Genomic DNA, 15,746 nt, shown 5'->3' with positions numbered 1-15,746 from the left:
AAAAAGAGAATAATCTATGCTGGTGTGAAAAAGATCATGGTTCGATCAATCATTTGATATTTCAGTGCGAACTATTTAATAAAAATAGAAATATTCTTTGTCAACAACTAGTAAAAACTATGCAAACGCTGCCAGTTAACATTAGTATGATTTTATATTCAAAAGATGTTGATATATTAAGCTATCTCATCCAATTCATGATTCAGAACAATCTAAACTTATAAAAAAAAAAAACAGATAAAATAACAATCAAGGAATTCATCAGATATCATCATACAACCCTGCGAACTTAGTCAAGAGAAAATGGATAAAAAAAAAAAAAAAAATCATTTAGTACTCAATTTTAAAATTAAACATCCTACTTAATACTAAATTTTATAATCTCAATTTCAGGATATAGGCAATCAAGGATGCAAGATCTGTGCCTTTAAGGAAAAAAAAAAAAAAAAAAACCTCGTTGGAGGTAGAAGGAAGGATATACGAACCTTGATTGTGGTGTAGTACAGCGCTTAAAGACATACAATGCCAACCATAAATGTGAAGCGAGATTTGCTTTTTCGGGCACTTGGAAGGGAATTCAGTGAGTATTTATTCCACTTGAGTATTAAAGTGTCGCGACCCATAGTTACGAACAATAGACCGTGCAGTTTTACTATACGAATAATAATTTCAGTAGTAGTAGTAGTAGTAGTAGTAGGAACGGGTTAGAATCACCGAAGGTGTTGGTTGGGTTCTATTCTTGACATGAAATGGGCAAGTTAAAGGCTTGCTATAGTTTTTCTGTACATTTTACGATCTGTGGATCCGTATAGTAAAACAGCACTCTATAGACTAAAGGAGACGATAAAATATCAGCGATAATGAAATGGATGGTTAAAAAGAAAGGTTCACTCGAGTAAATGTTTCGGAGTATGTTTAACAGAAGGGGGAACAAAAGCTCGTAAAAAACACAAAATTTACAGGAGAAATGGATGATGCAATTACTTGAGACTTAACGTAACCTAAGCTAACCTAAACTAACGTAATATTAGTAGAATAAGTGAAATCATATCTTTTTTTTTTTTTTTTTTTTTTTTTTTTTTTTTTTGGAAAACTATGCTGGACCTGTACCCTAACATAATATAGCATAAACTAACCAAACCTAACCTAAAGTAACCTAATGTGAACAAAAGTTACCAAAACTGGAGTATGTTTAGTACAAGGGGTCCAGAAGCACGTAAAAAACACAAAATTTACAGAAGAAATGAATGATGCAAGTACTTAGACGTAACATAACGTAACCAAATCTAACCTAAGCTAACCTGAATTAACCTAAACTTACCTAATATTATAGAAATAAACGAGATTCTATCATTTTTTGGAAAATAATGCGGAACATCTACACTAATTTAACATACACTAACCTAACCTAAACTATACTAAACTAACCTAAGCTAGCCCTAAACTAACATAACCTACTCTAAACTAACCGAATGTGAACAGAAATTACCAAAATTGTAACATTTTTTAGAGGAAAGAGCTGGACCCCTTCTGCTAAACATAGGCCCCAAAACTATAACACTTTTTAGATAATAGAGCGGGACCCCTTCTGCTAAACATAGGCCGACGGTTCTTCCTAATAGATAATTTATTGGTAAAATACGATGTGAAACATTTTTCGGGAAGGAATAAGAGTGTGAATATGAATAATTATTGTCAGTGCACAGCATATTGAAATTAATTCTCAAAGTATTAATTAATGATAGTGAAAGTATTGTATGTGCTCTTCCAGTATCCTTGTTTATGCGTATACGGAAGCAGCCTTTCCATACCGCTAGGGCCCCCCCTGCTGCGCTCCTCCCTTGGTCTGTGAAATAGCATTCGTGCTTTTTAGTAGACACCAAGCACAAGTTTGTTCGAGTTTTATACCATACGGTACTTCCACATTGTATTTATACTGAGCACTCCTCAAGTTAATCTGCAAGTAGTAATGGAGTTTTTTAATTAGTGAATGCTCTGCGGAAAGATTAACAAAACTCTAACCCAACCTAAAAATGCAAGAAATGTGTGAAATGTTTTTTTAGAACCATCTGGTAATGCCGTAAAATTCAATACTTTGCATGAAAAGATATGTTTATATGGAATACATTTCTGCAGGCGACCGAATTAAATACGAAGTAATATGGCTGTATTTTAGGTTTACAGTTGTAGAGTTCTTAGTGTAATAATAACAAGAGCTTTACAACGGCTATCATAAGTGGGTGCATATGGAAGATTAGATGCAGTTTTCCTTCAGCGGTATACGATATTTCTGCACAGATTACAGGACCTGTATTTTATGTTCACAAGTGGAACATTATTAGAATGAAACCATAACAGGTGTTGCTGGCAGTCGACTATCCTCATTTACGCTTCTATCCACCATTACTGACGCGCCTGGGAAGTTTCTAGAACACAGGTTCTCCCATATAAGTTAGTAGCTAGTTTTATTCATTTCTGTACCAAAGTTTAATGTTTAATTCACATAGAATTGCCGAGCGACCATCAGCTACTGAAGGTGGGTTAGAGCCCTGGAGTGCACGTGTTTTATGTCTTTATTACAGCTAAATTGGAAGAGGGATCTCTGTTCTAGAATCTCGCTGACGCGCCTACTACCTTCGGATGCACCCCCAAGCTGAGGTGCGGGATTGCTCTGACTCGTTCAATAGCATTCTTGCCTTTTTAGTGTCACTTAGTGCAGGTTGGCTTGTGTTTTTCCATTGTAGTTTTTATTCCACATATCCGGAAGCTGGTTCACTTGAGAATACTGTTCTGCCAAATAGAACATTTATAAGTAAAATACGATGTGAAACATTTTTCATGAAGAAGTAAGTGTGAATTACTATCTGTGCGCTGCATATTGACATGAATTTTAAGTGCAAGTGATTCATTGTAAGTGAAGTGTTCTCTTTCACTATCCTTGTTTATGCGTATACCCCCGTCGCTACGCGCCCGCTTCCTACGGAGGCACACCCTTCTATCGTTTGGCCCCCCTGCTGTGCTCCTGTCTTGATAAAAATCATTTTTGATGATTTTTTTTATTTAAATCGATTATTTGGTTTAAGTAAAATCTTTCTCCTCGTGTAATACAAGTCGCGAACTGAAGAAAAAGCATTACGATTTAGTATTAAATGCCAATTATGCCATTTAAGTGAAAGTATTGGGGTTGAATTTTGAATTAATCCCCAATCGTTAACCTATAACAACCCCAAACAATGTTTCTTAACAATTTTAAATTGTGGCTTTTTGGGGGGATAAATTAGTGACTTCAGTCAAGCATCATCCCCATTTATCTTAGGATCATGGTTCATACCTCATTCTTTTCAGAATAGAACAGCCTTTAAAACGGTAACATACACATTTTCCCTATCATTTCCCTGAAGCGGAAAATTTTGAGAGAAGTCGGCATTTTTTCTGACTTTTTTTCAAATTTTGATCCCCTCTGGACTCCCCTGTGTTAACGCACAGATCTCAAATTCAACTGGGAAAAACTAAGGGTGTACTAAATGTGTGTACACAATCTCAAGCTTCTATCTTGAATAGTAAGGGCGAGAAAAATATTTAACAATGAGCTAAGAACATCCTCACAATACCCCAGATGACCCGGATGTAATATAAAAATTTCTTCAGACATCCCCATTTATCCTAGAATCACGATTTGTACATTATTCTCTTCAGAATAAAACAGTGTTTCAAACGGTACCATTCCAATGTCTCCATCGTGTAGGCTATCTGGGGCTGGAAAATCACGAAAAACGGGATTTTCTGTTAGGAAATATCCCCTTTCTTACTTTTATTCCTCTGTACCGCCTCTCTCTAAAGGCAAAGATCTGAAACAAATCTGAAAAATACTAATGGGTCCAGTGAATGAGTGTCCAAAATTTCAAACTTCTAGATGCAAAAGTAAGCCCGCGAAAAATAATATCCCCAAATACCCCAGATTCCCGTATAAAACAGGATCTCAGGTAACAGTTTCCTCAGGCATCCCTATTTATCCTAAGATCATGGTTCGTATATCATTCTCTTCAGAATAGAACAACAGCCTTTCAAATGTTACCGTTCATATGTCTCCATCTTAGGCGGGAAAATCGCAAAAAAAGCTATTTTTTGTTAAAAGTATCCTTTTTTTTTAATATACATTTTTGCCCCTCTGGACCCCCCTTGTTTTCACGCAGAGATCTGAAATCATCTGAAAAATACTAAGGGTGCACAGAACGAGTGTGTAGAATTTCAGTCTTCTGAATACAAAATGTAGGCCCGCCAAAAAATAATAAAAATAGGCACAACAAAAAATATCTTTTTTAAATTTATGACATCATCACATCCTATGTCTCGACGCAGAGAGGCGTGAAATCATATGTAACGTGCTCTACAATGCCTTCAGTCCTGAAAAACTGAGTAAAGAGCTTTGTTAATACTTTTTTAATCGAATAATGAAGATTTTATCCTATCACCTAAAAATATGTTGTATTTAAAAGGTTAAGCGTTAAGGAAAAAGTATAGCAACGCTTATCAAAGTGACACTTTTTTCCACAAAAGTTACTGATATTTGGCAGGGGCATTGTAACCAGCTTGCGGCATGAAATACATAAATTTTGCCTAAAGTTATATTAAAAAAAAAAAAAAAAAATCCGAGAGGGGATAGGACACTTCTAAATACGCCCTATTATCTGGGAACAAATATATAGACGCGCACACAAAAGAATCTTCGTCTTAAATGTCGATGGTGATTTCCCCGTTGGAATAGTTAACGATTTACAATATAAACCCTATGTTACGAAGAGAAGAAAACAGGATTGCCCTGTTACCCGTTCAAAACGGGATTTTCCCTAATCATCCTATGTATGACACTTGTTTTCACACTATGCTGTACATACTGTACATTTGAGTCTCATTGTATTATGATTATCACCTTCCATAATCGAAATAACAGAACAGACACGGGACTTTTACTTATTTTCACTTTAAATTATTTTGGAATTTGATTTAAATCAACGATTTTTATTTAAAAAATCAAGTGATTTAAATCAATCCACCCTGGTTAGCAGTGATGGAGATCCTCTTTAACATACTCTGCTAAATGAAATACAAACTAACATAACCTGAAAATGTAAGAAATGTGTCAAAATTTGGTAGAATTATTGTCTGCTCGAGTAATGGCCGGAATCCATATTTATACACAAATCGTAAAAGAATTGTAAATTTTTAACAATTACTTCTAGTGGTCCCCTTGAATTTTTTCTATATCATGTAAAATATTTTCATGTCGCCCAGCGGAACCCTGTTAGGGGACAGTAAGAAGAAATTCAGTGCAAGAATTATAATTTTTCATAATTCTTTGTAATTGTGCGCCAAAGGTAAACCACTGCACAAAACACGTAGCATCCATTCACAATATTCAGATGTTATATTATGACTCTAAATATGTATCACTATAAATCTAAATTGTCACACAGTTATTATTTTAAAATAAACATTACTTTGTTTAGTGATTTATCTTCTAGTTCAACTTATAATAGCAAAGCAAATAGATTATGAACCAATTAGTTAACTCACAATGTGTGTTAGGTGACCATTAAAATAATAAAAAAAAAATGCTATCTAACCCAAGTCAAGGCAGATCAAAGCTGATAGCTGGATTACGACGGTGGGTATGCACATAAGCAAAGATAGTGGATATAGGTTGACAATGCCAGTTTTATGCTTTCGTACTTTCTACTAACATACCTCAAGGTTTGCACAACTCAGACACAGACATTGCGAAATTGTAAACTACGTTTTTCTTATTCAGTCCCATGAAAATTAAGCTTTAAAATAGGGATTAACTGCCACAGAGGGAGGCTACGAAATACGTAATTTACAGAGAAACGGTCAGAATCGGTCGAAATGTTAGTATGAGAGTTACAAAAATGATTGTACAGCCATCAGTGTAGGGTGATTATTTTCGAGAGTAACACTGATAAAACTTTGGCCCCATTTCATGAGAGTTTAAATTTGTAAAGTTCACGGAAGAAATGTGTTATATAATGTTTTCATGCTATGCTTAGTTGTGGTCATAGATATGCAGAACTGAAAATAAATAAGCTAATCTCCACCATCTTACTGTTGCAATACATATGAAATAAATTGAGTAGAACTGAACAAAAGTATTAGATACGTATAAAGAATGACAAAATGTATAGATCAACATACTAAATGTGTAGATCAATACCGTGACATAGTGATTATAACACACCTTATGAAAAGATTGTTACATTATGTTCAGTTTTACAGCACGATTAAACGATGTTATTTTTTACATCAAACAAGGTGGCAGTTTCTTGGCTTGAGGAAGAAAATGACGGATGTTATGTACCTTTTACCCCCTCACCTTGTGAATGAAATGAAAATCTGAACTTCGTGCCGCTGTTGTGCCAGGTATAACTAGTTGACGAAAACTTATTTTATTATATAATTGGTAATAATAATCTCCTCCTAGCAGATTGTAATTTCGTAAACCATATTCCTTTTTTACTACCTAATTGAGAATAATTTCCAATTTTCGGACCGGTTATTGATGAAGATTTAGTTATTAAGACGATTTGGGAATCTCGGAAATTGTATGAGTAGTCGTTTGGAAAATTGTGGGCTAGTTACTTGTTTACATTTGTTGGTTCACCCAAGTGGAGATAAATTCGTTTCACTGTTTCAGTGACTTATGCAGCTACATACATTATACGAGCAATGCTCCATACAAGGTTTTAGTCTGATAAATAGGATCACTTTTCTCATCTATACAAGTAGTCACAGAAATACATATATTGTCATAACTGAATTTAATGACAATAGGAGTCTGCCATCCAATATGGTAGCGTACAGTATACCTGTTTGGTGCCTTCTGTTTTCTCTTGTTCTTCTGTTTTATACTATGATCACTATCTAATAGAAATGGAAATTTCAGTTTACATGTTTTTGCTTGTGCGTAGTGTTCAGCATGTACACTACTCCAGAAAACTTAAGCAACTCGAAGGAAGTAGTAGAAAATAAAACGAGAAGATCACTGAACCAAGTATAAGTAATAGAAAGACGGTACAGATGCACAATCCAACATGAAGCACAAGAATTCAGTTAGGATGTACGGAGTGGCCAGAAAATTCAGAACCACAATGCCTAGACATGTAAAACTGGACTGTGCAAGGACATAGGCAGTTAATATGGCATGTGATCACCACGAACAGATACATAGGTACGATATCTGGCCTCCATGCTACAAATCAATGTTGATCAAGTCTTGCGGCAGATGACGCCATTCTTCGATTAGAGCTGTACACAGTTCAGGAAGAGTACGTGGTGGGGATTGCGCTGCGCTATTCACTGCCCAAGAGTATCCCACATGCTCGATGGGATTCAAGTCCGGAGAGTATACAGGCCATGCAATGCGCGTAGTCGTCGCTCTCCAGATACTCAGAAAACAGATAAGCATGGTGTGGGCGGGCATTGTCATCCATAAAGAGGAAGTCCGGACCAAATGCTCCGTGAAAATTGCGCACAAGTGTATGGAGAATTTCATTCCGATACCGGCGTGCCATCAAAGTGTCATGTTCTACAATATGGAAATCCGTTTTCCCGTTCAGCAATGGAGTTTCGATGATAGCGTGTTCCTGGCTCTCTCTACATTAATGTCCAGCCAGAATCAGACGACAGGCTGATTCGAGACTCATCGGAGAACATAATGTGTGCCCACTTGTATTCCCCCAATGCAACATGTTCCTGACACCGTGTAACGCAAACGTTTGTGCTCTCGTTTCAGTGGCACACACAGCACAGGCCTCCTGACATACAGTCCTGTATTGACCCGCCGAGTTTCACGACTAACATGTTGTCCCGTCGTTTGAAACAAATCATTTGCCAATTGAGAGCATGACGTTTGACAGTCACGTCTGGCAGCAGCTGTGAGAAGCCGGTCATCGTTGGTCGACTTCTTCCTCGGATGACCTCCTCCATCCGTCTACTGACTGTATGTCCATTTTGAAAGCGACTTCACAACCTTGACACGACACTTTTGGTCACGATTGAATTCGTGCGTCACATTGACTTGAGATCGGCCTAGTTCCAATCGCCCAATTGTTCGCCCGCAGTCAACTACTGAAATGCCGTCTGCCGGCCGTTGCAAGGTGTCTACGCTTGATATCCCACACTGGAGCCACCAACTGACTGCGTGCAGCCTCGGACACAAGTGGGCTGTTGTGTACGCTTCGTGGCAAAATCTGTTCACCGTGGTTGCGACGGTACTACGCACGCGCTATTGCGGGCCCTCTTCTTGCTTGTGCATCTCTTTGTAAGTGCATGACTCGTACCAGTGTTTAATGGGCCCCACACATCACTAATCCCACGTTTTCTCGGGTTGCTTAAGTTTTGTGGAGTAGTGTATTTTATGGGGTATTGAAAAGAAAGTATTATCAGTATTATTAATTTCTATTACTGTTTCAGCTGATGAAGAGTTTAACGATCTATGCTTCGAGTTTGGATTGGAGTTGGATGATGTTGTAAGTATAAATCACCTAAGCATTTCATTAAAAATTATATACTTTCACTAACTTCATTTCTTACACTCTTACCGAACTAATACCGCACTATCTCAATGAATATTATTGATTTCCTTATTTTCCATATTTCTATTGATATTAATAGTGTATAGTAACAATAAGATTATACACTCAGAATCCGTTATTTTCTTTCAACTATTATGATAATATTGTATAATGTATCTTATATAATGTACATTGTAAATAAGTCATACTTACGAATAATTCATACTTACAAATATGCAAGGTTATGAAGGTTTGCTGTAATACCTTGAAAGTATTATTAATTAGATAGTATAGCGGTGCCAAATTATCACTATCTGTCACTTTATAAGATTATACCTCTTTAATATTCAAATGCATCGCATCAAAATACGCTTTAATTTATTCGAATTAAAATGAAAGCTAAAGAATAGGATTTTGATATTTTATTACAAAACTGAAAATGATGATGAAAGATGAGTTACTAAAATGAGAGACCAAGTTTAATAATAATAATGAGAAATTTGTAATCTGCACATTGACCCGCCTGATTAGGCTAAATTAATGAAGGTTTAACTTCATGTAACTGATGTCTCAGATTAAATAAATTTAAATACAATTGAGCATGCGAAAGCAAGGCTAATGTGTGCGAAATAATTAGAAAACTTGAAATTCCTTTTCCTCAATTTCAGTTTCAAGAGAACATGAATAAGAATTGCCTACTTACATAAATGTTGGAGCAGACAACAGACTTGAAGCTGCCAGGCTTGTAATTTCACTATTACATTAGTCGCGCAAATGAAAGCTTAATAATCTTTCTGAGACGAGACGGGATCCTGGTATCGTATTCTTCGGGACGCATCTCCTCACACCTTGCTCTGTCACTTTCCGTGTCATCTATGCGGTTTGGATAGGCGAAGGACTTTGGCATCTGACGTCCTCGGTTCGTTCCCTGTCGCAGGCACTCTTGGGACTTTACTCCTCGAGACTGGACGGACATCAGTTGCTCATCACTTAACGAGAGGTCGTCTTCTAAATCCGTGCTACTCAACCGCGGGTACGCGAAGGTGCTTCTGAGGGTACATAATACTAAAATAACCATATTTTCAATATTTATTGAATGATCATAGTTGGAGAATTTATTGAATGTTTTGTGCTATTTCACAACTTCCATTTCCAACAACATATTTGTGTGATTTCTCTATATTAACATCAATAGAAACGAAGCACAGGAATTGCTTAAATCCAGAATCAGCTCTGATTCTCCCACTCTCGAAGATTCAACCAAGAATCGAGGAGTTGGCGTCCCGGAAACAAGCTCAGTCACCTCATTAACAGGTTATTTCTAAAGTAAGTTCATTTCGATTTATTTTCTTTTAAACAGCTTCAGGTCTACACGCTTGGATGACGAACTGTTTAGGGGTACGCTGAAAAAAAAAAAAAAAAAAAAAGTTGAATAGCACTGTTCTAAATGACGGTGTCATAGACTAGGAGAAGTATCCGACTACTGATCCCGTAGAAAAGAATGTTCTGCGATGAACTCTGAGGGTGAGCTACAGATTGAATGATAGATCTGTCCGAACTGCACCAAGTGATTCGACAGATCTAACCAAACAAGTCCACTTTCTAATCCTCAGTTTTTATTCCTTTCTGTTTCCGTATTTCTAATATCTGCTTCTTACTTTCACCGCTAAGAGCGTTCGTGCTTTCTTGAACATCCGTGAAATCTGATTGCTTTGCATATGTTCCAGTTTCAGTGAAATGTGATTTTCATAAAATTAAACATTTCTTTTTAAAACTGTAATTTCGCGTATTCTGACCTATTGCACGTTACAATTGTCATATGAGACTTGGGCTTGGTACCAACTCAGTTTTCACTTATTTTACCTTTTTTTAAAAAAATTCTATTCTTAAGATTTTAAAAGTTTTATAATTAAGTTCATATGCATTTTCTTCTTGTTTTGTCTTTATTCAGTCGAAACAATACCTTATGCAGTATTAAGTCTTATATAGTGAGATTTATACATATTTAGAGTGTATAAGAACAAGAAGCGCTGTTTTTTTTTTTTTTTTTTTTTTTTTTTTTTCGATATTTAGATTTTATTTGTTACTCAATATGATGAGTGTTGAAAAAGGACTGTGCATAAGGCACGAGAAGCATAACTTTTCGTCTAAAATTTCAAGTTAAGTTTGTTGTTGAAGTGCAATGAACACTAGTGCAGTTATTGTATATGCTGTGTAGCTTATTTAAGTGTTAATGATAACCAGCTGTTAGTAGGTTATAATAAAAAAACCAAATACAAGTGTTCGAGGTTTCCATTGTTACATTACAGTCCATTACCAGCTAAGTTACTCGCGAAAATTTAAGAATATAAACACATACACATAGTATATACCGTTTCTCATTTTTATGTTATCGGCCATTTTTATTTGTTAGCTTTCCTTAGTGATATGAGAAAATGAAAGTTTGGTTGTAGTGATAAGTCAGCTGCAAAAGAACGTGGAATTCAAGGACATTTAATACAGTTTGAAAATATTACATTTGAAAGCATGTAAAGAAGGAATGAGAGAACCTGTTCAAGGTGAAAATGATTGATAACACTTTCAATGAGAAAGATGAACATTTATTGAGTGAAATAGAATTCCTGTCATTAAAAACCTAGGAACAAAGAAAACGAGTATGTAATATGATTATAAGAATTTAAACAGTCATAAGCATTGTTGCCTAAATCGCACAGCTGAACAAGCATTTTCCCGTTTATTTCATTCCATTCCGATTTCCAGTAAAGTAAAGGCTTTTATTGTGGATACTTACAAAGAACCAGAAATATTTAGACTTATTTAAAGTCTGAATTGTATATTTGACCATACATAGTTACAACGTAGTTCATAGCATTACTTTTATAGTAAAATTTATACAAGTCAGTGAAGTCAAAAGAACAAAAACAGTTCTTAGCTTTATCTATTCAAGCTCTGCTCGTTTTGAGTTGCAGGAACTTTGATAGATATAAAAGGAAAAAAAAAAAAAAAGCTCGTTATAAACAGTGTTTTTGAGCTAGTATCTCGAATTTTGATGTTATAATATAAAGTGAAAATTGTGACAACGTAATGGAGTTCACTTTCGAAGTTCTACAAGCAAAAAGCGTGTTGAAAAACATGGAAAGAACCAGCCTATTCAAACGAACGATTTGTTCAAAATACAGATGTAATAGAACGAATAATTTGCATACTGGAACGAATCATGTGTGCGTAGGAAAACAGAAACCTTATCTGACACTTATGGACGATTAAAATTAATTACGAGAGGAAATCGGAAAATAAGTTTCTCGTCCTTCTCCCCCTCCCCCACACTAGAAGTTTAAAGCAATGGGCAAATATGACATCGCTTTAATGCGAAACCTATCCATATGTCATTTTGGTTACGCACCACCATGATCCTGCAGATAGCGCTATAGCAGTGCTAGCAGAAAATTCGAAAGAGCGACCCATTATATACTCGGCGAATATAATACAATCAATGCTCAACAGTATTGTTAGACATTGATAAAGGTGAAATGTGCTGTTCACATGAAGCAGCCTGGCCTTCTGACGTCGGATATTATTTTGGATGACAGTGCAAGATCACACTCGACAGAGGAACACAAAACCATCTTGTCGCTCTTGGTTAGAAGTGCCTTGTTCATCGTCCCTACCTTGCCTCTAGCGACGTTTATTTTTTTTTTTTTTTTTTCCAGCGCTGAAGAGGGATCTCAGCGGAAGGATTTTTGAAACCAGTGGCGAATTGAAGACAGCCATGAAGGCGTTTTTTTCGTATGCAGGACACACATTTTTTGCAAAAGAGGTTTTTAAAAATTTTATAAAGCTGTATAACATGCGCATTAACAACCATGATTCTTATATGGAAATAAAGATTTTATTCTGTTCTACTTTTAGTAAATTATTATTACTAGTTGTAAGTGTGACTAATCTCCTAATTTGTTACATTGGATGATAAAGCTTTTCAGTTAGCATTAAAATCATGTAAATAATATTTTACATTTTTTTCCTTCCTTCAGACTACAGAGAAACAGATGATTACGAAGGAACAAGGAAAGGAACAGTCAGAGGGTGCTTCAGATGAGGTGCTTTATCGAATCGAAATCCCTGCCAATAGATACGATCTTTTGTGTTTGGAAGGTCTTGTTTTGGGACTACTAGTGTTTCAACAAAAGTAAGTGTACAAAGTTGGTTAAAGAGTTTTATTTATGTCTTGTTTGTTGTGACTAAGTTCGTTAATCATATTAACGAAAATAACCCAGATCAATGCGTATACTTGATAAAACTAACATAACTTCAGAAATATTTTTCCCAGAGAATGTCGGGTGTGGTATCTCACATTGCCTTCTTCACGTCCGTTATTAATACAGTGGTTATGAAACTATGTTGAAAAAAAAAATGAATGGATGTTACAAATAAATTATATTACCAAGGCTTAAACAAATTAATAAATTTACTGAACGTGAAAAGTGTAATGCTAATGAGGTTCTTACGAAGTTTTATCCTTGTTCGAACGTGACTCTTTTACCTCATCTATTCTTGCAATTTTAATTATGTTTTATTCACTTTTTTCGGTATTGCATATGCTAGCTCCATCATAGAACGCATAAATCATGCGTGAGGAGTCCTTTGTGGTTATGCAGTGAGCATCACCATGTTCAGGACTTTTTGCGGGACCCTTCGACCACTTCATTATCGTTTACTTGAGTTTTTCAGCTCGTCTTTGCTAACAGTTCATACATGCAGATTGTTTAATGATCTAATTTTTATTTAACCGCTTTATATGGTGAGACAGAGTTTTCAATTTTGTTCTCTTTGCGTTTCATCAAAGAATCTTTTCGAATGATGATATATTGGAAGATTATTTTAAATTCGTGTTCCTTCTTCTGCATATATCTCTCAGTTTTCTGATACTTCGAGTAATTCGAAATTTAGTTCCGTGAAATTTCCTTTGTTTTGATGTTTGTTAATATTCCAATCGATTTATTGAAAAGTATTATTCACTTATTTATTTTTTAAATACCTGAATGTATTTAATTATGTACATAATTAATATATAATTGTAATGTTATTTGGGACTGATATACTGATCTATCAATAATTTTTTTTGTTCTCCGCTTCGTGGGTATCGATATTTTGCCAATACGGCATGTCGTTTGACTGAAGCATAATTGTGCAAGATGAAAATTTTAGAAACTCGACGAAAATTTTGATTACGCAATCTTGGTAAATAGCATTGGAAGCTTGTAGTTCCCAAAATACGTGTTCAACCCTTTACCTGGATGATAGTGAAAGTTATTTGGTGAATATAGTCCCAGAATAAAAATACATTTTCTATGCTTAGACGGTCTACATCTTAGATTTTCATCTCTTATTATACAAACCTAATGTTAAAGATAGCCGATTCGTATACTGTGTATGGTATAACTTTCATTTCCTCTGGAGCAATCATAATTTCTGGGCAATTATGAGTTCTATAAGGTAGATATTCGTTATTAGACATAGGTATTTGGAAATAGAAGATGGTCTGCTGTCCGATTCAGGGAGTATTTAAATTGTAAATAACTTCCAAATGCTGATCCTTCGTACATATGGATAAGATAAATTCCCTCAAATAATCACAGGATACTAATGTAATAGTCATTCTATCTGGTGTGTATATTACAGATGGGCTTTACGAGAAACTGCTAATATGTTCAAGGGATATTTCATTAATGTGTCTTTTGAAGGTCAAATCGAGTAAGTACTGAATTGGATTGGTTTAGTAGTGTAATACAAGAGCATTCCAGCAGAGAATTCCAGATTTTCTTCCAGAGAGTTGTATCAGGTTGCGGCAAAACAGTTTCCGTTTAGTGCTTTTATACTCTGGTAATGTTATATCAAGATTGCAGGGCGTATACGATGAGCTGGGACTGCGAGCTAACCACAAATCATTATTATATTTTTAAAAGTAAAAAGAAACAGTTTAGAATAATTCTTATAGATGCAGATAAAGCAAGTAAAAGCACGATACATATTACTTTTACTAAATACATAAATCATGAGGTTTTCTGATATAATTTGCGTATTTGTAACGAAGTGTTGCTAGCACTGGTAATTATTTTGATTAATCGGCAGTTTTTCTAAACTTCCTGCTTATTTTTTCTGCTGCATGCAATTGACCACTTCAAATATAACATCAGTAGGAAGAGAAAACATTACTAACTTTTCGGAAGAATTTTAGGGTACCGTACACTTAGCGAGTTTACTATTCTTTCAGTATTAGCAAGATGACAACATTTTTCGCAAATGTAAATGCTACGTTGTACTGTTATTATTAACTAGAACTTATTTACTTTTCAGAATAAGCGCTCCAAGATATAAGGCTGTTCCTGCGTCCGACGGCAACCAACAGAGATTATTAGTTAAGGAAGCAGTATGTATATACTTAATTTTCCTTTGTACGTTATATTGTTTTACTAGATATACAGTATCTACAACAGTTTCATAGATTGTGCTAAACAAAATTTAACCCTAGAAGTAGTACGTGTGTGAAATAACTCTCAAAGTAGACGAAAGTTATAACATTCCTGAAGGTTTCTTAGGTAAATATGATGTGTGTTTTCCTTTGTTTATTGTAGTTCCCGATATGGTACAGGGTAGAGCAGTGAATTGGTGAAAATAAAGTAAAGAAAAGTTGGAGTTCACTATAAAAGAGTGAAGGGATTTTGGTTTGCCGCCAACTATACATCCGACCATTCAGTAACATTGTAGCAGTGGATGGGTGAAGACCGCGCTTTCGCTATTAACCTTGGCGCTAGCTTAGCGCGCTTACCACAATCATTTCAACGTTGTATGTAACTGGCCTATTCTTTCTAACCATGCAATAAGTACATAGATAACCTACTTTAAAGAGAGTGGGCCGCGGTGGCTCAGTGGTAGAGCGTTCACCTCTGGTGCTTGGGGTCCCGGGTTCGATCCCAGCCTCCGCCAAGTGAACTTTGTGGTGGACAAACACCGTGTGCGTGGGTTTTCTCGGGGTTCTCCCGTTTCCTCCCACTTTCTTCATTCCACCACTTCATTCATTACTCATCATCACCGTCTCCTTTAGCCTAACCGGCATAACCGTGGGACGTAAAACTCAAAGATTTCATTTTTTTTAAAGAG

The 15,746-nt window shown here is 35.7% G+C and overlaps 1 protein-coding gene across 1 annotated transcript in view; it reads left to right on the top strand.

The window, feature by feature from the left end:
* The first annotated feature begins 422 nt into the window (after positions 1-422).
* Positions 423-15,746, top strand: part of beta-PheRS (phenylalanine--tRNA ligase beta subunit) — a 90,804-nt gene continuing 75,480 nt past the window's right edge. Inside the window, exons 1-4 of the mRNA XM_081747270.1 lie at positions 423-580; positions 8,488-8,543; positions 12,620-12,774; positions 14,943-15,015. Of these exons, the coding sequence (XP_081603396.1) occupies positions 523-580; positions 8,488-8,543; positions 12,620-12,774; positions 14,943-15,015 (342 nt within the window). The 5' untranslated portion in view covers positions 423-522. The remainder of the gene's footprint in view (positions 581-8,487; positions 8,544-12,619; positions 12,775-14,942; positions 15,016-15,746) is intronic.

This window comes from Thermobia domestica, unplaced genomic scaffold, assembly GCF_964235325.1.
Source record: "Thermobia domestica unplaced genomic scaffold, izTheDome1.hap1.1 HAP1_SCAFFOLD_153, whole genome shotgun sequence".
NCBI classification, from domain to species: domain Eukaryota; kingdom Metazoa; phylum Arthropoda; class Insecta; order Zygentoma; family Lepismatidae; genus Thermobia; species Thermobia domestica.
The sequence above is the reverse complement of the archived record's forward strand: the minus strand, read 5'-3'. Positions and strand labels throughout refer to the sequence as shown.